The sequence below is a fragment of the Cucurbita moschata genome, unplaced genomic scaffold, assembly GCF_002738365.1.
Source record: "Cucurbita moschata cultivar Rifu unplaced genomic scaffold, Cmos_1.0 Cmo_Scf00037, whole genome shotgun sequence".
Lineage (NCBI taxonomy): Eukaryota > Viridiplantae > Streptophyta > Magnoliopsida > Cucurbitales > Cucurbitaceae > Cucurbita > Cucurbita moschata.
This window is the reverse complement of record NW_019268553.1, coordinates 318,829-344,983: the sequence shown is the minus strand read 5'-3', so window position 1 is coordinate 344,983 and position 26,155 is coordinate 318,829. Positions and strand designations below refer to the sequence as shown.

Below are 26,155 nucleotides of genomic sequence, written 5' to 3'. Positions count from 1 at the left end.
TATATATATATATATATAATTAATTAATTAATTAACATAATTACCAGGTTTAAGTACTTAGTACAATCTTATAAAAAATGATGAGTAAAAGCTAATTTTAAAATTTTAAAGTTTTTTTCAATAAATTTGGTAAAATTGTGTATAAAAAATGGTAAACTGTAAGATTCATATCTTTGAATTTCAGATTATATGGAAAAATAAATCGTATTTCTGTGGCTTCACAAATGTTTTATGTGGTGCTAGTTTTTTCATTATTTTTACACTAAAGGTCAATGGATCTGATTCCTACGAATATAGAATATGTAGATTAAATAATTGTATTAATTACTCTAAATAATTAATTATAATAACAAAATGTCAGCTCATAGCTTAGCTGTTAACTTGTTAGATATATTTAATTTCTCTGGATGATTGTCGAACTTTCAGCTCACATGAGATTAATATTTAAATATTATAAAAAATAACCCATTCGTTCAATATAAAATTGAATTTTAGGTCTAAAACATCTCGAACCTCCTAAAACATTTTATGAATAGATCAAGTACCCATTAGGGATTGAAAAATTTGAACTTAACAGAAGCTTCAACACAAAAATTGATACTCAAATGAAACTCATCAAAAGATCAAACCACAAATTTTTCTGGCGTCCATCCCCATGCATTCTCCTCTCTCATAAGCCCCCATCGGTGAATTTTTCACTTTTTGAGTCCATCAATAAGGAAACTAAATGAGCAATCTTCTACATTTCATTACATTATGGCTGAGAACAGACATAATTGTTGTACATGGAGGTAGAAATTGGTTTCACATTCCCAGAGTCCCAAGCAAGAAAAACAAGTCCCTGAGTCTTGACCATTCCACAATTTTTACTTTTTAAAGCAGCTGATTCCAAATAACATAACAAAAGTAGAGAACAAATTCTCAGGAAAAGTGTAGTCAAGGGTTAAGACTGACATGTATAAAGCCATAATCTAACTTATTTCAGGACGACATACCAGTACTGCCTTCAGCTACAATGCATAGGCCCTAAATTTCTGCTACCAAGCTGCACAAACCCAAGTTAATTAACATAAATTAAGAATCTTCCAAATTTCATCCATGGATAGCCAGTGCAAATTGCCCTTCGAGAAGGAAAGAAACCGAGTAACATGAAAAAGCACGTAAAAAACCAGCCAAATTCATATCCATGTGATGGAAAATCAACCACCGGACTTACACCCAAAACTTCAGGGAATGTGGTAGTAGGATAGCTCTGAACAATCTTTTTATACATGGCACAGCACAACTGCAGCTAAAATGGGCTCTGGGTCTACCATGAAACTATTCACATCAATGTTCAGTTGCTTCCTCCTTACCAACTATTTCTCGAGCAGTTCAGTTTGCCCCTGCACAGCCATCCTCTCCGATACATCAGCCAAAGATTTAAGATTGCATTGGATTAACGCCTTAACAAAATAGCACGTCTCGTCTTTTGTGTTCCCACTAGGCACATCGACCACGAAAGACTCGATCACAAGCGTCCCAGGTCTTCCATCGATAACCTTTGGATGGACAGTCATGATGGAAGAGTAGTTCTGCACAATTAAAGCAGGAATGTTTTCAATTTATAGAGATCTTTGAACAGAACAATATTTTTCATCATCAAAGGTCCCATCAAACAAATTGAGTTCGAGAATAGTCATACTTTGAGCCTGTGATCTCCACCAACGATTCTGATTCCAAGAATGTGTTCTTCATCATCAAGAAGCTCCAACCTCTCAGTACTGGTGGTCGCAGGAAGACCAGATTTCACATTCACTTCCCTGACGCTTCCAATGCCCAGGTCTCCTTTCACCACACAACGACTAACAAACGGCTTATATTTTTGGGGCTGATCGAATCTCCTCACCAGTGACCAAACCTGATATAATGCAACCTTGAGTTATTAGAAACTCAACTAAAAACTTAAAACAAATTCAAGAAAACTCCACAATTCATCAATTACGAAACTGCAAGAAAGATCAAAATCAAGAACTGATGGAGGCTATTCGCCAAGATTATATCATTTCACAAGAAACAAAGAAGATTTATCAAAGATGCTCGTCTCATTCTGACACCTTAGAAAGAAGCAAGTAAAATCTCATCCTCACGGTCACATCTCAATAAGGATATGCAATCACGTATGAAAACTATCTAGTTGAACAAAATTGGGCCTTATTTGGCACAGAAAAATGTTCCGGGAATAACCGGAAAACAAAATCACAAAAAGAACAAGTGAAATCCGAATCTCATTAAACCATAACGATCCGTAAAAAAGTTGCAGAAATCCACACCAATTGAAGTCGGAAAGGAAAAAGGTAAGGAAGCAAGAATCTAAAACAGGCAAGTAGAGGAAAAATTGAAATAGAACCACAATCCATCGCAAACGAGTGCAAGAGCGTTGACGAAAAATGGAAGAGCAAAACAAAATCAAAAGAAATGGTGTGGATCGGAAGAGTGAGGCGAAGAAAGAACTCACAAGAGGAACCGGAGCTCTAACGTTCTTGAAAACAGCAGAGGTACACTGATTCTCCTTGGGGTGGTGACGGTGATGCCTGCGTATGTACTGAGCTTCCATAACTCCACATGCATCGTCGTCGTTCATGGTGGTGGATTCGATTGGATTGAATTCCACAGCGCCTCCACCAGTAGAGTACAGCGAGTCTGAGCTCTCTGAAGATGCCGATAATGGAAGCTTTTGTGAGAGAAGATGAACCTCCTTTACTTTGCAGGTATTTTGCAGAGGCACAGTGCCCCAAGTCTTTAGCTCTATTTCCGCAGCCTCTCTATTTTTTAATTATATTTTATAATATTAAATAAATAAATAACATTTACCCTCATTCACCGACAAATTTATTGTTTATGTATTTATTATTATTTTTTATTTCTCCCTTGCAACTTGCAATTTCGACATCGACGTTTGGATTTTAATTTTACGGATAAATGACAAATTTGGGCCCCCTCCAATATTTTTGTTAATTTTCTTATTGGTTTTTATTTTTGTAGGTTAATAAATAAATATATTATTAAAATATCAAATATATATATTAATTCAGTACATCGGAATTAAAGGAAAAACAGAACCAGACAAAAAGAACAAAAATAAAAACCCATTACACTGCAGTTTACTGTCTAGTTAATTATATAAATATATTTTTATATATATTTCTCTGTGCAGGTTCTGTTACCTTTAAAATATATATTATATAATTCTTTTTTTTTTTTTAATTAAAAGTGTGCGTCTAACTTTGGCATCTTTGTACGAACTATTAAAATTAAATACTTTAGCGTACAATTTTGATTCTTCATATTCATTATAGTTTAAATTTAATTTCTTATTTTATAAATTCAAAGTAAAGTTGAACTAAAAGAAAAATATGAAATTCTCAATCAAAATTCCATTAAATATATAAATAATAAATCCGTCTTACGAAACATTGTGAATCTGAGGAACTATACAGCTAGTCAACAATATCTACTAGTCGTGGTCTTTTATTGAAAAATAATAATAATAATTTATCGTGGAATTGGTGCTGTAGCCACAAACAATTTCTCTTTAGCGGATTCACATGCATTTCATCGTGCAAGGAACAACTCATGCTAGGATTTCTCAATTTTATAAATAAAATTAAAATGTCAACATTGCCCTTCCTAAGATTCTTCAATCCCTTTTCAATGACAAAATGTCAGTATTGCCCCTTGCTTTTTTGATTTGTTTATTTTTGCAATTAAAAAAAAATATAAAGAGATCAAAAACGTTTAATTACTTTATTTGTGCTCTAATTCACTCTAATTATTTTCTTTTGAAAGCTTCATTCACACTCATTTATTTTAAATCACAAAAATGTTCATTATTATTTCAAATGGTTGAAATACTTGAAATAAAAAATTGCTATCATAAATATTGTTTTCTTTCAAATTCAATAAAGAAACAAAAAAGTAGGACCCATGTGAAATAAATGGTCATTGCATGTGAAGGTGTTTAATAATTTAATAAATTAATAAATACTAAAATACCAAATTGATTTTATTTTAATCCATTCACTTTTCAAGTAATATATTTTAATCTTAAATGAACGGTGAAAGTAAAAAAGAATAGAAGAGATACATAAATGAATTGATACTACATCCGAATTAGAGAAATCTTGATGATAATAGGTAACATGATCGTGTTGCATCTAATAAAGTATATATGTGTGTGGCCATGTGGGGTTGAGACTCGGATGGTTGCAAAGTGTGAATAGAAGGGGTTAAGATAGGGTTTTGTGGAGCCAAAGAGGGGACTTGTGGTTCATTCCCTCCACATAATATTAAGGCATTAATAAATTAATGGTTAAAACGATAATACCCACCGACCAATCCCATTTTGAACACATGATTTGATTCAATCTTTACTCATTTGATAACGAAAGCGGTTGGATTGACGCGACAACCAACAACTTGCTTTGTATTACCTTTTACTCCTTCACAACATCAAGTGGATTTCATTATTACATTTAATCTAATGGATTTAATTTAGTAATTAAGAATATAAAATAAGTTATCTAGTCGATTGATTTCTGACACTTTTCGTGTGTCAAATGAGTTGATGTGACCCAATTCACTCGAAATTTTGTTTATTTATTTAATTAAAAGAATATTTGAAAAATATATATATATATAAAAGGTTAGTGTCACAAGTGGGGCAAAAAAATGTGCAAGTTGGCTTCTTTAAAGCATATTTTGAGGATAATTTGGAATATTTATATAATTGGATTGAAACAAAATAGTGTGACATAATTGTCAAGAAAAAGGGCAAGAAAACTGAAAAAGGCCAATGTAGTCACGTGATGCACCCCATCCCATTGGCTCATTCACGTACACTTTAATTTATTTTTATTGTTTTTTTAATATGATAAATAAGTAATATTTGCTACTCTAATTAGATTTATATTGTTGGTGAAGCTGAAAGTCCATTAATTTGAAATTTTAAAGTAAATTTTGAGGTCTGACTTTTTATGAAAATGTAATGGGTGAATAGAGTGTGTTTATATATATATGGAAATTTGTTAGGTGCGAGATGTGATGGAAAAGTCAGAGAAGAGGAGAGTGAAAAGGAAAGGGCAAGAAAAAGCGGAAACGATAAATATGTCATTTATGGGCACGGTTGAGAGAGCTGAACTCAAAATTCGTCTTTTTGTGTAACGTTCAGTGTTTTTTATCATCTTCTTTTCATTTCTAGAAAAAGCCCACTCTTAAGTACTTTTTTTTCTTCTTCTTTTATCTTTTTTCTTTTCACGTTTGTAAAACTTAATGGATTCAGTTTCAAATGACTAAAGTTGCGACACTTAAAGAAAATGAGTACATGAATGAACGGAAGGTGATCATGCAGAAAAACTTAAAACAATGGAAAGTTACTACAAGTTTTATATCAACTCTACGGTTAAACATACTCTACCCAGCCACGTATATTGATGTTTAGATTATATAAGTTAATATATAATGGGCGTTGTTGGACTCTTTGGCACAATGAAGGCCTAGTGGGCATTGTTGGACTCTTTGGCACAATAAAGGCCTAATGGGCATAACGTAGTTTCAAAATAGGTGAGTCAACTCTAGCATGGCCTTTTCTAATGGGCTTATTTATTTATTTTTTTTTAAATTCATATTTTGAAATTTGGAACGTGAATTGTTATTAAAATTAATGCATCAAGTTAATATTTAAATAATATTAGACAGTTTATTAAAGTATAAAAATTACGTGAAGTTAAATAATTTATTTTAGTTAAAAAAATATTTTTTTGGAGATAAATATGAAACTTTATGTAATTGGAAGTAGTTTTATATAATTTAATAATACAAAAAAGGTTTTTCTAGAATCTCTCTAAAATTGCAATAGTAGGTATAAATAATGTAGATTAAAAATTAAATTAAGAAGGAAAAAAAAACAATATTTAAGTTAATTGTGGAGCCACGTCACGACAACGTCGTACAGAAAGAGAAACATAGCGGGAACGTTTGAATGTCGTTCGTCCCTCCATTGACTCGGCTCCCGCCCTTTCAACGGTCATTCTATTGCCACGGTTCTTAGTTCTCCCAGCGACACGTGTTCATCCTAAAGTTGATTCCATGGAGCCCACCTCTGACATGACACCCAAACAGCCCAACTTATCTAATTATGATTGGAGGCTTTTTAATCATGTTAATCTCAATGTCTTATATTTGGATTAAATAATAAATCATTAATTATATCAAAGGGGAAACCTTAAAGCCTGTGGCTTAAATTCGGTCACGTGTCAATCACGTTCCACTCGCGACAGCTTGCAGGCTCATGAGCCACAGCCGGCTAATCTAATTATTCAAATCAGCCGCCAACCTGTAATTAACAGAAACAAACCCATCTTTATAAATTTAATTCAATGTAAAATTACATCAAATTTTAAATTGTGAAAAATTGTAAAATAATATAATTAATAATTTGTTTAACAAAATAGGTTTGAAATTGTAGTTATTTATTGGGTGTTTTAGTTAGGGAGGGGCAAATTAAAATTAGGGAAGTTTGATGGGGGAGAAGTTTGATTTTGATTGAAATGAAGGAGTGGCGTGCAAATATTAAATTTGAATGACTAATTGAGGGACCAATATGGGTGAGAGGGGAAAAAAAAGGAAGAAGACAAATTATTGCCCATACAGTTTTTCCTCCAAGGAACGGTCGAAGCTTTTATTTATTTTGGGTTTGTATTTAAAATATTAAATCATATGTTTTATTTGTATAATAATAATGCTAAAATGGGCTAACGTCGCTTAATTAACGCACAAAAAAAAGTTGACAATAAAATAAAATAAAAAATCACATTTTTATTTTTTAATAATTTGAAAAAATAAAATAAAATCTCATCCATACATTTATAATACAAAATTATTAAAAAAAAAAAGAAAAGAAAAGAATGAAGTGGTCCATGGCAGAAAATGGAACAATATCTGGCAAAATCCAAGGCATAACCAATGGAGAATGATGAGATTGATGGGCCGATTCTGATTTTTGGATCTGGACCACTCCTCCAATTGGGCCCCAGCTCACATGATTTAATCAATTTTCTAATATATATATATATATGTGTGTGTGTATATTTGTAGGCCTTGGGGATTGTGATACATAATTAAATCGACAACTTATATGTTAAAATTCTCGATTTTGTATCTTCAAAAATATTGTCTCATTTTCTATTTAATGTTTCTTTGTCTTAACACTATTAACAAATTTTAAATCATTAGCGGGTCCATTGAAAAACATGCCTCGATCAGCTTCATTTCACTTAGCAAAGAGGGTTGAGAATTATTGAGAAGAGGAGTCCCACATTAGCTAATTGATGGAAAGACGGTGAGTTTATAAGTAAGAAATACTGTATTCATTAGTATGAAATTTTTAAGAAAATAAAAAGTATGACCATGACATATCATACTATTGCGGAGAGCCGTAGTTCCTAACATGGTATCAAAATTAAGTAAACTTCCATTTAGATTCACAAAGTTAGATTAACCGATGGGAAAAAACAAAGCAAAAGAAAAGAAAAGAAAAGAAAATAAATGGCAACGACAGTGATTGGGCGTTCGCCAACAATCGGTCACAGTCGTTTGCCCGTGAATCGAGGCCCCGAGCCGAGCCGCTCCTTCCAAAATATCACCAAGCCGACCCCTAAATATATATTTTTTACCTCCAAATCTTATTCCATTAATTTGCAATACAACTTCGGAGCACCGTCATTGCCCAGCAAATTTTTTTGTTTTCTTTTTTCTCTGCTTCCTGTGCTATCAATAATGTCGTAACAAATCCATGCCCAATAATTCCCATCCTCTAATTTCTTCGTTTCTTCCTCTGGATTTAAATATCTTTCGTTCTTTCTCGCAATTACGGCTACCGGTGTAGGATTTCTTATCGTTGTCGTCTTTTAGCTACTAAGCTTTGAGTAAATCTCAGCTGCCAAGTTCAAGTGCATTGCTGTTCGTCAATCCACATCGATACGCGTTTCAGAGATTGGTTCCGGAGTTTATGTTACTCAATTCGTCGAAATTAAGCATTTCCACCGAGTGTTGGAATCTGGGTTGCAGGTAATATTGCCCAGATCGTTAATTTCTGTTTCTTGTGTTCGGTTTATTTGTATCTGTTTGAAGAAGTGAAAATTGAAGTTACGTGCTCTTGCAGGATGTTTGTTAGTTGTAATCTAATATCACTGTTGGTTCGTTGTTATACAGCATTGAAGGTGTAATTCACAGTGTCCTCGGAACTGAGTTGAGATCCAATTGAGTTTAGAGAAAATACTTTTTTGTTCGCTGATGCCATGTGCGAAGTTCCAATACATTAACGTTTTAGTTATGTAACATGTGCCGTCCTTGGTTTGAAGTTGACTTCGTTCATGGAAGTGATTGTTTCTCTCATTTGGATTTTTAGCGAATGGATGCTTAAACTAGGAGTGGTTTGGGTTATGTTTGTTGAGGAATTTTTACAAGCTGGGAAAGAACTCTCTTTAAATTAAAAAAATCAGCTGCAGGTGGATTTCTAGCAGGGAATATCAGAGCATTGTTATGAAATATTGTTTTTTTTTCTTTTAAGTGAATTGGAAAAATTGGCGGTGGGAGTTATGCACTGATTTTAAACTGTCTATAAAGAAATAGTTGGGATGCTGGTGTACTTCTCTTTTGTTCTTGTGAGATCCCATATTGGTTGGGGAAGAGAACTAAGCATTCTTTATAAGGGTGTGGAATCCTCTCCCTAGTAGATACATTTTAAAAGCCTTGAGGGAAAACTCGAAAGAGAAAACCCAAAGATGACAATATCTGCTAGCGGTGGGCTTGGGCTGTTACAAATGGTATAAGAACCATACACTGAACGATATGCTGACGGGGAGGCTGAGCCCCAAAGGGGGGTGGACACGAGGTGGTGTATCAGCTAGGACGCTGGGCCTCGAAAGGGGTGAATTGGAGGGGGGGTCCCACATCGATTGGAGGAGGGAACGAGTGCCAACGAGGACGTTGGACCCCAAAGGGGGTGGATTGTAAAATCTCACATCGGTTGGGAAGGAGAATGAAACATTATTTATAAGGTCGTGAAAACCTCTCCCTAGTAGACGCGTTTTAAGAACCTTGAGGGGAAGCCCGGAAGGGAAAGCCCAAAGAGGACAATACCTACTAGCGGTGGCTTGGGCTTGGGCTTGGGCTGTTATAGTTCTACTAAAGGAAATGCTGAAGCACATTTACTCCGTTGTTCGTTTTCCTATTTACCATTGCTCTTTTTGCAAAGAATTTAGCCAATGAATTAGCAACGTTAGTACTTGTGTTAACCTTTACTATATGTTGTATATTTTTTTTCTAATTCATCATACCTGTCCTATTGGTTGGACCTGGTGATTGAATGATTAGTATTCTGGTTTCAGGTGAAATAATCAAGCCTACAAGAGCTATACCTATGCATATAATCACGCTTATTTCTGCAGCCTTTGCTGTACTTGAAGAGTGCCTAATTTGTATAGAGAGATGTGATCATTCTGCTTTCAACTGATATGAAGACCGCACAGGTTTTCTTTCACAATTCTGCTTGCAACCAAAACTTCTCCACTTATTCCTAGAATGCTACAATGTTTTGATACAACTGTTGGACATCAATCTTTGTTGGTGTTCTGGCTCTTGGATATTATATATTACTGCATCTTACTTATAGTATTTAGTTTCCTATTTGATTACTAGAAAATGATTATATGCCACTCCTATATATCTAACTTCCATGCTAAGGAAATACCCATCTTGGCATGCATAGAGAGCTCAAGATACAAAGAAAGCTTTGGATGATACTGAGAAGGACCTACCAAACAACAACAAAACCGAGGCTCCTATAACAGACACAGGTTCAATATCTGGCTCAAGTAACGATGGCAAAAAAGTTTCTCACCAAGATATTGAATTTGTAAGCTCAAATTCTTTCTTGTTACGACGACCATTATTTTCTATATACTTTTTGAGGTCTCTCTGCCTCTGTTGTGATTTCTTATCTCTTATTTGTTGAATGAATTGGAATGTTGCTCTAGGTCCAGAATTTAATAGAGCGGTGTCTACAATTATATATGAATAGAGATGAGGTGGTTAAGACCCTATTGAATCGTGCAAGGATAGATCCTGGATTTACGTCATTAGGTAAGTATAGGAGCTCTGATTAAGTCCTATGTTTTAATATTTGTGTTCAATTGCATAACAATACCAGTAAACACTCTCTATTACTCCACATTCACTTAGATAGGTGATTGAGTCTATTGCTTATTTATAATTGTTTATTAACGTTTTGACTTTCGTCATTCAGTTTGGCAGAAGCTGGAAGAAGAGAATGCTGATTTTTTCAGAGCCTATTACATAAGATTAAAATTGAAAAAACAAATCCTTCTTTTCAATCATTTGCTTGATCATCAATGCCGTCTCATGAACTATTCCATGCCTCCCAAAGTTCCTTTGGCTCCTATGCAGAATGGAATCCATCCATTATCTGGTAAGTTCTCATATTCTTACACAGATTACGTAAATATCTACCTCAGTTGATGAAGTTCTTACCCCTTGTTTGCAACATTATTGTTGTTGTAAGCTGCAGCTTGTAATTTGTAAACTATAGATGCTGGGGTTCTGCTAGCTAGGAAAATTGATATTGGAAAAATATTTTCTTCGTTTCAACAGATGGGAACAGAGGGTGAGAAGTTAAGGATGTCAGTTGATCTGGTTCTTCTAAATTCAATGTCTTGCTCAGAACATTGAGAAAAATGGCATCCTGAACATTAATCAAGTTATTTGAATGTCAAACCTTTTTACACGTCTACTTATTCCTGTTTATGGATGGAGAAAAACTATCTTCTGCAGATAGTGCCAACTACCATGTGGTAGGATTAAAAACTTTGCACTGAGTTAATAGCCTAGAGTTTTCACTAAAAGGTGGAAGAAGATATGGCCTGATACAGGAGAGTATCATCTCAGTCTGCATACTTTGTGTAGATACAGTTCTAGTGTTTAGTTTTGCTAGGCTTCAAAAGTCCTTCCAAAATTAAATCAATATGCTTGTTCATGGTGGCCGGACAAAGTTGAATATGAAGCAGTAGAAATTAAGATGCTGAATGTATTTTTATCCTGTTTATTTTTTTGTGGCACATGCAAATAAGAAATGAAATTTTGAGCTCGGCTTTTTGTGTGTGACTTGTAGCTCATTATTATTAATTGCGGACATTCTTTTGTGCTTTAAGAGAAAGATCTCTCCGAAAGTTTATGCCTAGTTGTATACCATTCATGGGCTCTGGATACCATGTGCTCTGGAATGCCAAGCCTAGTTGTAGCTCCTCTTAATTAACCCAACTTTATATATTGAAGTAAGAAAGCTCCATGTTGCAAGTTACTAGCATTTCGTTGTTATTCATCACTACTTGTTTTCAGTGCAGTTAACAACTTACCAATGGGATATCCAGTACTTCAACAACCTCCAATGTCAATGCCAGGTCAACCCCATCTGGATACCATGGGCTCTGGGATGCCAAGCTGCCATGTTGTTAATGGCGTTCCTGCACCTAGTAACTTCCATCCTATTAGGATGAACTCTGGGAACGAGTAAGAAAACTGCCCAAGTTAAGTCATTGCTAATATACATTCTAAAACATTAAATACCGCGTCCTTTGATGAAACAAACCGTTGGAAAATTTGTAGAATGGTAAAAAAGATAGCATAAAGTGGAAATATGTTCGAACTTATATGAAAAATATAATACAGCGGAAGAATTTGCCATGGCCACTGAGCAAGCATCCTTGTCAATCTAGTAACTATTACCTCTAGGGGATTGATAATCGTGCACAAGTACTAGCATGGGATGTCATGGCTCATGCTGCTAGTCTTGTCATGATATCATCTTATCATCACTACATAGCCAAATCCATTCAAGAAAAATCTGCCATGTTCATGTGACTGTAGATTTTGCATGGGAAAATTTTTTCCTGGAGTTTTGGATACCTACAAACTAAGCAAGAAAAACTGCATCCAATGATACGAAACTGTAATAATTTGCATGGGACCAATGATCCGTGTCTAAGACATAGCCTCTAGGATTCATGTGCTGACTATGAGAGAGGCTTTAAGAATATATATGGAGGATAGTAATACAGTATTTGCATTCGTTAGCTTCACAACTTCTGCACAATTCATTTTTCACTTGAACTGGTAGTTATTTTATTGCATCTAATACTTGTCCTTATTGAAGTATGATGATGAACAGTGAGGCTGATGTGGTTCCTGTTATTCCACCGAACGGCACCATGCCCTCCTTGTCAGAGATGTCTATGAGTCCTACATCGGTGGCATCCAGTGGTCATTTCTCATTCACTGCTCCAGAAATATCCGGAATTGGAGTAGATACTTCTGCACTTGATACTGCATTTACATCAGAAATGGGAAATTCAGTTGGTCTGCAACTTTCACAAGATGGTGGAGCTGGAAATTCTAGGGATTCTCTCAGATCATTGGATCAGATTCAGTGGAATTTTTGTCTGTCAGATCTTACAACAGATTTATCAAATTTGGGAGGTAACTTAGAGGCATTTTTGAATGTTGCGATTATCGATCACTTTGGACTTTATACTTGAGACAAAAAGAAACATCTAAATTCTGGAAAATGCATGTAGGAGAAATAAGGCTTTGAAGACCACGTATTCTTAACCACTTAGCAATAGTTCAACAAATCCTTATTGCACAAAATATAGCAGGATTTAGATAGTGAGAAAAAACTTTTCTATATTGTGAACAAGGGCAACAGGTGGAGGGAAACTTTTCTCTGAAGTCCATTAACTCAAAAAAGTTGGAAAATATAGGATGTTGGACTTGGTTGACAGGCATCCTAATCAGAGTCGAACAGTTATCCTGTGTGGATGAATGAATGCATTTTATAGTCAGCGGTCACCATAGAGTAAGACCACACATTCATCCCTGATATGAATGTATCAGTGGCGTGGGGCATCCTTGAGATGACCGAATAGTCTTGTGTTGCTTCATACAATTTGATAGCTTTCAGGAAGAGCTTTGAATAAGATACAAAATCCTATTTCTGGTAGATTTCATTCTTCTCTTTGGAATAACTTGTAGCATATTGATGCAATCTCTTCAATTTGGTGCAGATTTAGGACCATTAGGTAACTACCCTGGTTCTCCGTTTTTGCCCTCAGATTCGGAAATTTTGCTTGATTCACCTGAGCAAGAAGATATAGGTATGGGAATTGCAGACTCTTTTCAGCTCAAAATTGTTTGATGTAACCAAAACCACCCTTTTTGAAATCAAACATCTGCCGAGTATATACGTAGATATATATATATATATATATATATATATATATATATATATATATATATATATATTGTTCTGTAAGATTTCATCATGATAAGCGATTTGGAAAATGTTAATTAGATTTGTATAGTAAGTGCAATTACATTTGTATGAAGATTTTAATCTTTTCTTTCATCAAGTATGACTCTTGCAACTCAGAGGCATCTGGTTGTCCATGCAAAGTTGGATGACATAGATATAACATGACACTTGCATGCCTAAGAAATCCCGGAAATCGAGTCTAAGCCTTTATTTACATAACTTGTCATTTTGCCAATCACTAACGTCTCAATTTTATCTCAGTGGAGGAGTTCTTTGTTGATTCTGTCCCTGGGCTGCCAGACGAAGAGAAATCCTAGACAGAGGCGACAGAGGTTTTTTTTTTTTTTTTTTTTTTGCCACTTGAATAAGTAGGATAGGACAAGATTTGACCAGAAATCAAGAGTTCATTGTCTATTAATAAACAGGCATTCAGTAATTTTGTCATCGACAAATTTTAATTATTTAAATATTGTAGTCACATAGCTTGCTTGGTAGGAATGTAGATAGGGAAGTAGTCATGTAGGGGAAGCCGTAGTTCTCTTGTGCTGCTCATTTCAGAGATATCCAGTTGCTTGGCAGTTGAAGCTGGCTGTTCAGTTTTTAATCCCTTGTCTGGTCTGGATTTATGGGTCAATTACGACCATCCTATAATTATGGTACTTTTTGGATGTTTGATTGTTCCCGCTCTCGTTAAATGGCTTTGATTGATGGAAGCACCCATCAGGTTATCTGCTGTCTTCCTTTCTGATACATTTTAGCTAACAGATGAAGTTACATCTGATAACGTGGTTCATAAAGAATGATAATACTAAAGATAGTGAAATGTATCAGCTAACCTAAAAACATACTTAGTATCATAATAAGAACAACTTTAAAGGCTTCTTAGCAAGCAAGGAAACCTTATAAATTCATAAGAGAAGAAGATATAAACTCATTAGGCCACTGCTCAGAAATGTTATGGTTTCTTGGAGAAGTGAGTGAGGACAAGAACCGATAATTGAGAAGAGTGGGCCACTTCCTTTTCTTCTGCACTAATAATTGTCCGATAGGGTGGAGTTTATTTATACACTAAAAAGTACCCATCTTTTGAAATGGCTTTTCCTTGCACCAAAGTAGAAAAACAGTGACTGAGATGATAACCTTTTGGGCTTTTAGTGTCTCTGCTCTCATTTTGAACTAACATTCATCTTACCAAATAATGCTTGTTACGACCCTTTTTCATTATCAAATTGTTTATTATACTGTGCATGTAATAAAGTGAGAACCTTATCATTCTCTATCTGCATTTCCTTTTAGTGGGGTATGGTTATATGGTATAGATTAATCTCTTTTCCTTATGACAAAATATTGCAATTTATAAGTTTTGTTTTTCCTTTGTTTCTTTTCATCTGTTCTCACATGAATTTGTGAATAGTGATTTTAATGTGTAGTAAGGGCACTAATTTCCATTTGTCCATCACAATTTTAAAACTAAAAATCTAAAAAATTTAGAATAGCCTTTAAAAAGGTATTTTGGCCTTCAAACTTTTAGGAAAATGACAATTTAGTGAACTTTAGTTTGTAGCTACGTAGTCCAAAATGTTCTTTTAACCCTTTTATAAGCTATAAATAATGCAATTATTTACAGCCAGCTTAAGAAAAGAACCACCGAACAAGAAAATAATTCACTGTTATGATACATGCCTTTGGTGAAAAGGTGCAACAGTCCAAGTCCACCGCTAACAAATATTGTCCGCTTTAGCCTGTTACGTATCGCTTTCAACCTCACGGTTTTAAAATGGGTCTACTAGGGAGAGGTTTCCACACCCTTACAAGGACTGCTTCGTTCCCCTCTCCAACCAATGTGGGATCTCACAATCCACCCCCCTTGGGGCCCAGTGTCCTCGCTGGCACACTGCCCAGAACCTGGCTCTGATACCATTGGTAACAGTCCAAGCCCACTGCTAACAAATATTGTCCACTTTAGCCCGTTACGTATCACCGTCAACCTCACGGTTTTAAAACGTGTCACTAGGGAGAGGTTTCCAAACCCTTACAAGGAATGCTTTGTTCCTCCCTCCAACCAACGTGGGATCTCATAAAAGGTAAGAGTTTGAATCTTCTAAATACCATTCATTTAACTCACAAAGAAAAGAAAAAAAAAAAAGAAAAAGAAAAAAAAGGGGTTCAAAGTGTTGTGGTATATACGTGTAAAACAAACCCTAAATCATCTTAGTTAGTATGAATGCCTGCAACAAGGTAAGTGTTGTGCTCCAGTTGCAAGCTAATCCCTTTAATCCCAATAGACATATTCATAACAACACAACTCAATCCCCAATGAAGCCAAAATCTTTGGTTGTTTTAAAAATTGGTTTGATGTGATAATTTAGAAGCTCTTCTTTTGTGGCAAAAATTATTTAAAAAAGACTGGTATGATTAGAGAGGAGCCCTTGCTTTTAATCCCACAAGTAAAGGGATTGTAAATATCTCTGACTTCACCAATCATATTGTAATATCTGTTCTAATTGTTGTCAGTTCCATCAGAATTCCACTCCTTTAATAAAGTAGTGAGGAAAAAACCATGGCAACTGCTTTAAAGTAAGAACTTTCCACTTCACAGAAAAAGGGGAAAGTCAAGGAGCAATGTATAAGCACATCAAACTCTGCAAAGTTCCTCTCGTGGAACATGACATTATTGACCGCCAAAATTGGGCTATTTGGGGCTTACTTAATCAGTATTTATAGTTTTTGTTATTTCACAGACAGCACCAGAAAAACCAGAGTAAGATTCTAACACAGTTTCTTTTGCTAACAAATCGACATGCATTTTGGTCTACAATGCCTGCGGTGAGACAAGGAAGAAGGATAGAAAAAGCACTTTCTTGTAGCTCATAATGGCTTTTACTCTACCAGGTTATTGAAGGAATTTTGAGTAATTCCTCTCTCAGGCTGACCCTCCTGTTTAGTCCTTCTGGTTCCCACAGAGAGGTTTTTTTCTACATAATTGCCACTTCTTGTCTTTCACGCAAGTGACCTTATATTACCTGAAAAGGAAGGTCAAGTTTTACTAGTAGCTCCATGGAACTGTAGGTTGTGTTGTGAATCTTGTTTCTCACTGACAAACATTTTGCTTCTGAAGCTAAGCAGTACGTATAGTGATATCAGAGCCACAGTTTAGGCCACGTTTAGGATACTGCTGTTCAAGTTTATGGGTTCTCAGATACCAAAATCTACAAGGTTTGAATATTCTGAACTCTTTCTCTCTCTTGCTGTCAAATTTTCTGAAAACCAACTTATGATCTCTCTGTGAATGCACATATGGCGTCTATTCCACATAGTTGTTCTTGTTGTCCAAATAACTTGCTTGAACCTGATCCTATCAAAACTGACATGTACTTCTACTCTTGGTCTATGATAATATATAGGTTTGGGCATCCAACTTCTGATTTTCATGACAAATATGGAAGTTATCAAAACGGAAGCAGACTGTCTCCAGGGTCAATATTGGAGAGCATAGAGAGAAAATTTTTAAGTGCTTATAAGAGCTTTAGAAGGATAATAACACACTTAAGTTTCAAGCATCCAGGTGATCAGTCAGTAAAGAAACCGAAGTTCTGGAAGAAAATTCTTGATCCACAGAAGCCATTTCTTCAGCAATGGAACAAGATATTTGTGCTCTCTTCTGTCATAGCAGTAGCTGTGGATCCTCTCTTCTTTTACATCCCAGTGATCAACGGAGAACGTCAATGCCTAACCATAGACCGACAACTTATGATCATTGCTTGTGTTCTTCGTTCAGTCATGGACTTATTTTATGTACTTCACATGATCTTTGAATTTCGAACGGGTTTTCTTCCCCCTTCTTTACCAGTATTTGGAAGTGGAGAATTAATCGAAGATCCAGCAGCTATAGCAAAGAGATATCTCTTCTCGAACTTCTTGATTGATATCTTATCCGTTCTCCCACTGCCTCAGGTATAAGTTTAGTATAGTTTCAGTTAAATTAACATTCAACTCAAAAGTTTAAGTTGATGGGTTGTGGTAAATTTAATCCTTTATCAACACTCAATACTCTCCTAGATACCATTTTAAGTCACCCATTTATAGGTTATGGTAATTTCTTTTTTCTTTAACCATTTCTTAGATACTTGAAGGGTCTAGTCTTTGCGTCAAGAGCATAACATTTTGGCTGTTCTCCTTATTTGGAATGTTACATATTTTGTATGATGAGTTCTTTAAAGCTTAGTCCATAATCTTCTCTTTCTTGACATTGTACTAAAGATTATGTGGTTGTTTGGTTTCGCTATCCTGTACAAGAATGGATTATTTTCTGAGTCATTGGATAGATTCTTGGGAAACCTTTATTTTGAGCAGTATTGATTGCCTTGCTGAAGTGAACTTACTACTTGAGATAACTCGGTTTGTATGTGATTCAGCTTTTGGTATTAGCAATCATTCCTGCAGCGAGAGGCCCGGTTCCATTAAAGACAAAGGATCTTGTGAAGATTGCAGTTCTTTTGCAATATGTTCCAAGACTTCTCCGAATCTATCCACTATACAGAGAAGTAACCAGAACGGTTGGCATACTGACAGAAACAGCCTGGAGTGGAGCTGCCTTCAATCTCCTTATTTATATGCAAGTTAGTCATGTATGTGTTCATTTGACTTTATAGTAAATACAAAATCAGTTCTTATGTTTTGGTTTAAAATGAATTCTCTTATGAGCAGTGAATGTAATGAATTAGGTTGTTGGTGCCATTTGGTATTTGTTATCAGTAGAACGACAAGCCAAATGCTGGGTCGAGGCCTGCAGGAAAGATAAGTGTAAGGACAATTTTCTGTACTGTGGAAATCAAAGAAGACAAATACAGCCGTACATAGATCAGTATTGCTCCCCTAAGGAGTCTGAAGATGGAAAAACCTTCAACTTTGGGATGTATGTTGAAGCCCTTAAGTTTCAATTGACCAGTACGACGTCTTTTCGCCGCAAATTCTTCTATTCCTTCTGGTGGGCTTTGAGAAATGTCAGGTAAGTAAAAGTTTCCCATGTTTTTTCATTACTAGGAAATTGTGAGATCCCACGTCGATTGGAGAGGGGAATGAAACCTCTCACTAGCAGACACGTTTTAAAAACCTTGAGAGGAAGCCCAAAAGGGAAAGTCCAAAGAAGACAATATCTGCTAAGGTGTGCCAGCGAGGACGTTAAGTCCCGAAGGGAGGTGGACACCAGATGGTGTGCCAGCGAAGACGTTGGCTTTGAAGGAGGGTAGATTGTGAGATCCCACGTCGATTGGAGAGGGGAACGAAACATTCTTTATAAGGGTGTGGAAACCTCTCCCTAGTAGATGCGTTTTAAAATCCTTTTTGTCTCCCGGTCTGATATTATCACTCTACTAAAGGAACTTTTTTTTGTGTTTCTACAGCTCTAGTGGACAAAACCTTCAAGTAAGCAATTACATGGGGGAGGTTTTTTTTGCTGTCTTCATTGCCATTCTTGGTTTGGTTTTATTTGCGTTACTCATTAGCAATATTCAGGTAATACATGATGATGCTCAATTCATTGACTTTGCAATTGCCTTAAGTTCAAGAGGAAAATAATTATGCTTCAAACATGAACCGTATCTCTGATTTCATTTCTCTTCCATATTCTATATTTCATTCTCTTTTTTTTTCATCTGTGATTGTTCCCCTTGACAGAAATATCTGCAGTCAGCAACTGTTAAAGTAGAGCAGATGAGAATTAACCGAAGAGACGCCGAGCATTGGATGGCACATCGTATGCTCCCAGAGGACTTGAGGCAGCGTATTCGACGATATGATCAGTACAAATGGCAGCTAAACAGGGGAGTTAAGGAAGAGGAACTCATCGGTAACCTTCCTAAAGACCTCAGGAGAGACATCAAACGCCATCTTTGCTATGCCCTTCTAAAGAAAGTGGGTTGTTTTCCTTCTACTTTGGCATATTCCTCAGAAATTTTCATCATTTGTTAACTTGGAATGCTTTAGGTGCCACTTTTTAGCGGCATGGACAAGCAACTGTTGGACGCGATGTGTGAATATCTCAAGCCTGTGTTATTCACAGAGAAGAGCTTCATTCTGCAAGAGGGTGACCCAATTGATATGGTGCTATTTATCATGAAAGGAAAGTTGGCTACCATTATTACTTATGGTTGGAAAAACGACACTCTTTCGGGCGTTCTTAACGCAGGTGACTTTTGTGGTGAAGAACTAGTTCAATGGGCAATGGATCCCACCTCCACTTCCCTTCCCATTTCAAGCAGAACAGTGAAGTCTCTTACTGAGGTTGAAGCCTTTGCTCTAAAGGCTAATGAGTTGAAATCTGTAACTAGTCAGTTCCACTTCCAGCATCTCAATAGCAAGCAATTCCAACTCTCAGTGAGGCATGTTCTTCTTACTCAACTTACACAAATTGTTCTAAATTGTTCTACCATTGATCCCATAAACAACAAGTTTTTTCATGATCCTTAATCCTTGTTCTCTAGGTTCTACTCCCATCAATGGAATGTTTGGGCAGCCTACAAAGTACAAGAAGCTTGGCAGGATTACCGTGAAAGAAAGCGGAGGGGGGTGAGAGGAGATGGCAGGTTTCAAGATGCATTGGCCAAAACGGCTGGCGCCTCGGTGGGCTTTGGCGCCACTCTGTATGCATCCATATTCATATCCCATCTACTGCAAGTGGTGCAGCGTGATCAACATCAGGAAACTACCCAACTCACCCAAGTGATGACACTACCGCCGCCTCCAAAGCCAGACGATGAGCCAGACAGCCCAAACTTCACAATCTTGAATCCGTAAGATGTGTTGTTTCAAGCTCGTTAACCTTCTATGTGAGTTTTAGGTGCTTGGTTTCTTTGTGTGATATGTAAATAACGTATGATAATAATCAGCAGAATGGTGTTCCTCTTGCTTGGTTTCATCTTTCATATTCTCTTCTAGCCTATTGCCTAGTTTCTTCTTGCTAATGATCTTGCTTTAACGTTGGTACCCCACAAAATAGGAACACAACGAAGCAACAAACATCAAATTCCATCTCAAGTAAAGTTTGTAAATCTTCTGTTTGATGCTTTTACATGATTCATCAGATTGATTTAACAGAACTTTTTGACATTTATCGTTCTCCTCGTCTCAAACTTCGCGATCAAAATAAGTGAAATGGGAAAAGGGGACCGACCGAGGCATTCTCGAGAATGAAAAGTACATTCAAAACGGAAAAGGGTGGATTGATGAGTATAATATAGGTAGAAGTATTATTGATAACAGATACAAAGAGTACTATGAGTATGTAAATTTAGGATTATTGGGACTTATTATGAAACATGAAGAACCTCAAAGATATCATATGGGATTTGCTGAGTATATGTTGATTGGGCTCAATGATTATGGTTGTCCTCAAGCTCGTATGAAAAAGCACTTCCAAATTGATAGTCCTCAGCCCTGCATGCCGACACACGAACACCAAAAATCTTAGCTCACAAACACCTAATGTTTTGTTAAGAAAATTCAATACAAAAACAAATGATGAATTGTGATTTACTTCGAGCAGTCGGTAGAACTGTCGATGGGGGGAATTTGGGCGGGAATTCCACAATCTTCCGGAATCAAAGGGATGCGACTCGGATCATAAGGTCCGATCATCGACAAACTCGTCTTGATGCACTCACACAAATCTACCCTATCTTTCTTCGTTTTAGCATCGTCGACCAACTTTCCAACGCCGGTGCAGCACGATGGTGATGGATTCTCGCCGCCAAACGCGCTGTCGCTGCCTTTGATGAAGCCCAAGCATGGTGATAACTCCTGCACCACCGGTATGCAAGCTTCCACGTCGGCACTCTGAGACAGAGTGACCATCTGGGAGCATGTGAAGATTGCAACAAATGCCAGGGCCCCGATGGTCGAGCGGAGATGGAAGATTCCTGACATGTTCCACTTGGGAAATTATACTAACAGTACTGGTGGGTGTTTATGTTTTGAGGTGAGGATTACGATTTGAGTGCCTTTAATATCCATTTTCTTGAGCCACTCCCTGAAAATCTGCTCCCATGCAGCTTCTGTGATCTTTATGGTTATTGCCACACAAAATGGGGTTTTGTATTTCTAATTGGTTGAGTGAAGTAAGTGAAGTGACCTTGTTAGTTGTCACTTCACTTGAATTGTTGTGTTCTGTTCTTTTCAGGTGCAGGAGAAGAATTGGAATCAAAATTGAAAGAAATGTAACTAAAACACTTGAAAGCTGAGAGATGGAATGAGCATGATGTTCATCAGAAACTAGTGACTAAATTTATTATTCAATGCACACAAAAAGTAGCTTTCGACTGTTGCTAGAACAAACGGTGCTACTGCTACTACTTTGGCAAGCAAAATATTTTATGATTGGTATTCTCAACTTCTGAATTCTTTTACAGAACAAGAATGCAAATTTACAGATTGGATAGCTGACTGCAGAATGTTTTTTTTTTTTTTTTTTTTTTTTTTCCTTTTAAACAAGAAGGTTATATTAATACCAGGGGAATGCACAATGATACCGATGTGGATTTGCAGCAAGTGTTCGTCCTGGGAGCCAAGGAGGGCTACAGTATAAGATCTCCTACTCCCTTTGGCGGCCCAATGCTGCAACGAGCTGTGTTGTGCATTTCAATTGCATCTTTAATTTTCTGAAACTGCGGGAAGGAGAAAGGTTAGATAGAGTTCAAATTCTGAAAATATTTACTTATATGATCATTTCATGAAAGTTCTAGGAAAAATATCACTACTTGCCATAAGATCAACAACTTAATATAGTTTTCAAATCAATCCTTCTATCAAATTCGCATCTGTGACTCGAAATTTTAACATTCTGCTCATTATAAGCTAACCCAAGAAAATAGAATGAATTGACATATTGGAGGTGGGGAGGAAAAGGAGGATACTAACCTTTGCGAGTGAGCATGAGAAGGACTCCAACTGTCCATCAGCTCCACGATAAAAGTGGAAATAAGGAAGGACCTTGACATTCAAACTTTTGCACATTGGCTTGTTTTCATCAAAATTAACTTTTAGGAATAAAATCTCAGGGTGTTCATCAGCTGTTCTGCAGAGCTGACAGTTCCATTTCAACGCATATACAAATCGTCAGACCATGAAACAGGAAAGTACAAAGTATGATAAGTTGAGAAACAACAAATATTAAATCCAATGAATAACACAATCATTTAATGTAAGAAACAACCGTGCAAATAAGAAGTGTTATGGAGCTTTCTCGTTATAAACTCAGCGATAGATAATGCCTGAACTGCTGCTGCAGCAGAAAATCAATAAAGAGGACAATAAAAAGAAAACACGCTTCCTTGATCAAACTACTAAATTTTCCCAGATACTATGCCTCTACCTTGGGATATATTCGAAACACACACCTTTCTCTTCCACATCTAAGGACCAACTAGCATACAACCCCACCACTACCAGATATGGTCCTCTTTGGACTTTTCCTTCCAGACTTGCCCTCAAGGTTTTAAAATGCATCCGATAGGGAGAGGTTTCCACACCCTTATAAGAAATGCTTTGTTCCCCTCTCCAACTGATGTGTGATCTCACAATCCACCCCCCTTGGGGGCCCAATGTCTCATTGGCAATACCGCCCAGTGTTTGACTCAGATATCATTTGTAATAGCTTAACCCCACCGCTAGCAGATATTCCCCTATTTGGGCTTTCCCTCAAGGTTTTAAAACGAGTCCGATAGGGAGAGGTTTCCACACCTTATATTATAAGGAATGTTTCGTTCCCCTTTCAAGCTTGGGCTGTTACGTTAATCCAGTCGCTTCATATGAGCAGTTTTCTAGAAATTCTGCAATTCTTCAACTAAATGTGGCAAACATGTAATCCAATGAATTGAAGAACTGGCCGTCCCTTCAGGCTCAAACAAGTGGATCACAGGATCATATATCTAGAGTATCTTCAGACTAGGTTCTTCGGATATCAAATATTCAGAAGAGTTCTTGATTAGCAAAGTTTTAAAGGATCGAGCAATCGTTTGTAGTTTCAACCAAATTGACATAGATAGCTAGAAAACCTTGAGGCCTTTGAAAGTACAGCAAAGGGTATTTTAAAGCTTTTCATCTTGATAGCCAACAAATCCAGCAGTCATTGTCTCTTATAACACATTCATTTAATGACTAATAGTTCAATAAGCTGGTCCTACATCGAGTTTCAGAAAATGCTGAAAGCATGTCCTGATTATCCAACGATAAATGCAAATAGCAGGCCAACTTCACAATCTAAAGAAATATAAAGCACTGATGAAGAAAGTTACCCGGGGAAATAATGCCCTGCAAGAAGCACACCAGGTTCCATAAAATTCTACAATAACTAATCTATCACCAGCTTCGCTTAGTGCAGTCAAAAATTCCTGTGTCGAATGTATATCAATCATGTTTGGTGCATTCTTTTCCCACCATTTTGGCTGGTCTTTTTCAGCCACAGCAGCCTGTACCTGTGGCATCATAGAACAATTAACAGGAGCCACTGAGAAAATGATTAACTTATTCATTTTGTTTGACTAAAAAGTTTTTTTAAACAATTAAACGTGTCTAAAAGGATAAGATGGACAAATAGTACATCCTCCTGCCCTCAGGAAGGCATGGCGAAATTACAAGATGTTGTTCCGTAGACATTCCATGAAAAACAAAGGAAGCAATCACAAACTTCTTCAGCCAAAGGACCTCCATCTAGAGATCAAAAGAGATTCACATATCTGTTCACCACTAGCAGATATTGTCCGCTTTGACCCGTTATGTATCAACGTCAGCCTCACGGTTTTAAAATGCATCTATTAGGGAGAGGTTTCCACACCCTTCTAAGGAACGCTTCGTTCCCCTCTCCAACCGATGTGGGATCTCACAGTAACCAAAAAAATATTTACATGTAAAGATGCTAGAACTCTCCAACAACTCTCCAACTTCCAGAATTTTGAATCAAGATGATGAGATATATGAAAACCTTCCATGTTGTCTTGATGTAAGGTCTACAAGTTATCTCTCTCGTTGAATGAACTTTGAAAGGTAAGGTCCTCCACAAGTTATCTCTGTTCAGACCTTTTAGAAACATCTGAAATGAGAGTCAGGTGGGCATAAAGTTCAGGAAAAGCATTATGAAGATCAAAGTTATCCTATCCAACCAAGCATCCTTCCAAAATCCAATTTAACTGTGGTTCCCAACCATGAAGTAAACTTCAAATCTCAGATAAATCTCATAGCTGCCAGTGAAAATCCTACCGTTCAGAGACATATTGTCCACGAACCATCCCAACGGACTTGCACCATATTTACTTGTGATCATTTTGTGCCTCAAGGGTACTAAATTTTAACCAGAATCAGGCTATATTGGAACATATAACAACTTGGTATACCGGACTACAAGTGTCAACTGAGAATCGAATGCACATGGGAAAGAATTGTTGGTCAAGCAAATGTAGTCAACAATTTCAACTAATAAAAATGCAAACACGAAATACGAAGACAATTTGAACTGTTCGATTAGACCATACAAGCAGCTGGTTCCATTGCCACGGCAATACTGTCGGCCGTACAACTTACTTCTCGGTGAATTCATTACAAGAATCCACCTTTGTCTATGGGCCTCCCCATTAGGGTTTTATGGAATCTGCTCAGATTGCAATTCAGCACGTAAAACTTCAAATTGAAAATTAACTTCAAACAACCCCAACAAACAGATTTTTCCTGACATCTTCGGGCCAGCGCCAAAGCGCAAATAGTTAGGGGGTAGGTATCCTAGTACAACTAAATTCATAAATAAAAAAACCCTGTTAATTGCCAAGAACTAACAATCATACAATAGAAATCCGAGGAAAAGAATAGTTATGTACCTTGAAAGATACCAACCTCTTTCTGGGTGTGAAAGAAAGAGGCATTAGACAGGTAGCAGAATAAGATGCCAAAGGAGTCGACCTCTTTTCTGGGTTTTGAATGGGTTGAAGGCAAGGGTGAAGAGAATTGTAGGAGGAGGCGAAAGAGGGTGGCAAAGAAGTGGAGGAGAAATAGAAAGAATTGGACGAGAATCTAGAAACATCGGCCATTTAGAGACGAAGAAGACGAAATTTGTAGCAAATCCCAATAGGGTGATAAGCTAGCTAAACAGCATGGAGGCAAAGGGCGGTCGATAGAAAGCAGTATCTAGATTCTCCAGAAAAGTGTGCGCGTGAACACGAGAGCGAGAGAGAGAGAGAGAGAGAGAGAGAGAGAGAGAGAGAGAGGATTTACGCTTTATGGGATTGAGATGGTCTCAGCAACAATTGGTAATCCGCCATTTTACCCAATTACGGTGCTTTCATTTTCCTCTTATTTGTCAATCCCATAAGCATGTTCATAACCAGATTTTTCTGCTTTCAAGTTTGACCTAACCAAAGTGCGTCGAGTACATTCAGAAAACTAACTACAATTTAATTGTCGGCTAATTTTTTTTTTTTTTTTTTTTAAATCCATACGATTATCCTCTACTTGCCATAAACTTCTTTCATTTTCATCTAATAATCAGAGTAGTTTTAAATGGTTACATAGAGTCGTCTACCTCACGATTATAAACGTGTATATTAGACGGATGTTTTCACACTCTTCTAAATGCTTCGTTCCTATTCCTAACCGATGTGGGATCTCACAGTCTGCCCCTTGAGAGTCCAGCGTTTTCGTTGGTATACCGCCGTTGGTATACCGCCCGGTGTTTGGCTATGATATTAT

The 26,155-nt window shown here is 36.7% G+C and overlaps 5 protein-coding genes across 9 annotated transcripts; 2 read left to right on the top strand and 3 right to left on the bottom strand.

Moving 5' to 3' along the window:
- Positions 1–728: 728 nt before the first annotated feature.
- On the bottom strand, positions 729–11,330 carry LOC111431930 (abscisic acid receptor PYL9-like). The gene is made up of 4 exons (XM_023068656.1): positions 11,326–11,330; positions 2,498–2,800; positions 1,685–1,900; positions 729–1,574 (listed from the first exon to the last, which is right to left on the bottom strand). Exons 1-4 carry the CDS (start codon positions 11,326–11,328, stop codon positions 1,359–1,361), a joined length of 738 nt encoding a protein of 245 aa, XP_022924424.1. The 5' UTR covers positions 11,329–11,330; the 3' UTR covers positions 729–1,358.
- On the top strand, positions 7,746–14,154 carry LOC111431929. Of its 3 annotated transcripts, none has more exons than XR_002708592.1 (9): positions 7,746–8,106; positions 9,429–9,569; positions 9,809–9,955; positions 10,077–10,182; positions 10,346–10,528; positions 11,460–11,625; positions 12,269–12,591; positions 13,179–13,362; positions 13,407–13,600. XR_002708592.1 is itself a non-coding variant. In XM_023068655.1 (9 exons), the coding sequence occupies exons 2-9, from the start codon at positions 9,555–9,557 to the stop codon at positions 13,741–13,743; spliced, it is 1,071 nt and encodes a 356-aa protein (XP_022924423.1). In that variant the 5' UTR covers positions 7,746–8,106; positions 9,429–9,554; the 3' UTR covers positions 13,744–14,154. The 3 variants fall into 3 exon arrangements, 2 of the variants coding, with proteins under 2 accessions (XP_022924423.1, XP_022924422.1); XM_023068655.1 differs by lacking the exon at positions 13,407–13,600 and adding an exon at positions 13,688–14,154 and having other exon boundaries at positions 12,284–12,591; positions 13,179–13,268; XM_023068654.1 differs by lacking the exon at positions 13,407–13,600 and adding an exon at positions 13,688–14,154 and having other exon boundaries at positions 13,179–13,268.
- A 1,920-nt stretch (positions 14,155–16,074) lies between these two features.
- Positions 16,075–20,361, top strand: LOC111431950 (cyclic nucleotide-gated ion channel 1-like). Of its 3 annotated transcripts, none has more exons than XM_023068681.1 (9): positions 16,079–16,187; positions 16,319–16,642; positions 16,831–17,380; positions 17,842–18,054; positions 18,151–18,434; positions 18,829–18,940; positions 19,103–19,339; positions 19,412–19,806; positions 19,909–20,361. In XM_023068681.1, exons 2-9 carry the CDS (start codon positions 16,614–16,616, stop codon positions 20,219–20,221), a joined length of 2,133 nt encoding a protein of 710 aa, XP_022924449.1. In that variant the 5' UTR covers positions 16,079–16,187; positions 16,319–16,613; the 3' UTR covers positions 20,222–20,361. The 3 variants fall into 3 exon arrangements, with proteins under 3 accessions (XP_022924451.1, XP_022924449.1, XP_022924450.1); XM_023068682.1 differs by having other exon boundaries at positions 16,084–16,430; positions 16,545–16,642; XM_023068683.1 differs by having other exon boundaries at positions 16,075–16,642; positions 18,829–18,850.
- Positions 20,362–20,646: 285 nt separating this feature from the next.
- LOC111431953 (non-specific lipid-transfer protein-like) lies at positions 20,647–21,588 on the bottom strand. The gene is made up of 2 exons (XM_023068685.1): positions 20,961–21,588; positions 20,647–20,860 (listed from the first exon to the last, which is right to left on the bottom strand). Exons 1-2 carry the CDS (start codon positions 21,347–21,349, stop codon positions 20,797–20,799), a joined length of 453 nt encoding a protein of 150 aa, XP_022924453.1. The 5' UTR covers positions 21,350–21,588; the 3' UTR covers positions 20,647–20,796.
- A 187-nt stretch (positions 21,589–21,775) lies between these two features.
- LOC111431951 (thioredoxin-like 2, chloroplastic) lies at positions 21,776–25,766 on the bottom strand. Its single transcript, XM_023068684.1, has 4 exons — positions 25,288–25,766; positions 23,716–23,895; positions 22,340–22,504; positions 21,776–22,086 (listed from the first exon to the last, which is right to left on the bottom strand). Exons 1-4 carry the CDS (start codon positions 25,495–25,497, stop codon positions 21,997–21,999), a joined length of 645 nt encoding a protein of 214 aa, XP_022924452.1. The 5' UTR covers positions 25,498–25,766; the 3' UTR covers positions 21,776–21,996.
- Positions 25,767–26,155: the final 389 nt, after the last annotated feature.

Bases quoted from the DNA above. Each gene is read 5' to 3' on its own strand.
- LOC111431951 (XM_023068684.1), bottom strand. From the start codon at position 25,497: ATGGCCGATGTTTCTAGATTCTCGTCCAATTCTTTCTATTTCTCCTCC. The intron at 23,896-25,287 runs GTACATAACTAT...ATGATGCCACAG, and splicing joins AGAGGTTGGTATCTTTCAAG to GTACAGGCTGCTGTGGCTGA. The intron at 22,505-23,715 runs GTAACTTTCTTC...TGGAACTGTCAG, and splicing joins GCAGGGCATTATTTCCCCGG to CTCTGCAGAACAGCTGATGA.
- LOC111431929 (XM_023068654.1), top strand. The intron at 9,956-10,076 runs GTAAGCTCAAAT...ATGTTGCTCTAG, and splicing joins CTCACCAAGATATTGAATTT to GTCCAGAATTTAATAGAGCG. The intron at 10,529-11,459 runs GTAAGTTCTCAT...TTTTCAGTGCAG, and splicing joins TGGAATCCATCCATTATCTG to TTAACAACTTACCAATGGGA.
- LOC111431953 (XM_023068685.1), bottom strand. From the start codon at position 21,349: ATGTCAGGAATCTTCCATCTCCGCTCGACCATCGGGGCCCTGGCATTT. The intron at 20,861-20,960 runs GTAAATCACAAT...GTCGGCATGCAG, and splicing joins AGTTCTACCGACTGCTCGAA to GGCTGAGGACTATCAATTTG.
- LOC111431930 (XM_023068656.1), bottom strand. The intron at 1,901-2,497 runs GTGAGTTCTTTC...GCATTATATCAG, and splicing joins TTAGAGCTCCGGTTCCTCTT to GTTTGGTCACTGGTGAGGAG. The intron at 1,575-1,684 runs GTATGACTATTC...TTAATTGTGCAG, and splicing joins GTGGAGATCACAGGCTCAAA to AACTACTCTTCCATCATGAC.
- LOC111431950 (XM_023068681.1), top strand. From the start codon at position 16,614: ATGGGTTCTCAGATACCAAAATCTACAAG. The intron at 18,055-18,150 runs GTATGTGTTCAT...GTAATGAATTAG, and splicing joins TTTATATGCAAGTTAGTCAT to GTTGTTGGTGCCATTTGGTA. The intron at 19,340-19,411 runs GTGGGTTGTTTT...GGAATGCTTTAG, and splicing joins GCTATGCCCTTCTAAAGAAA to GTGCCACTTTTTAGCGGCAT.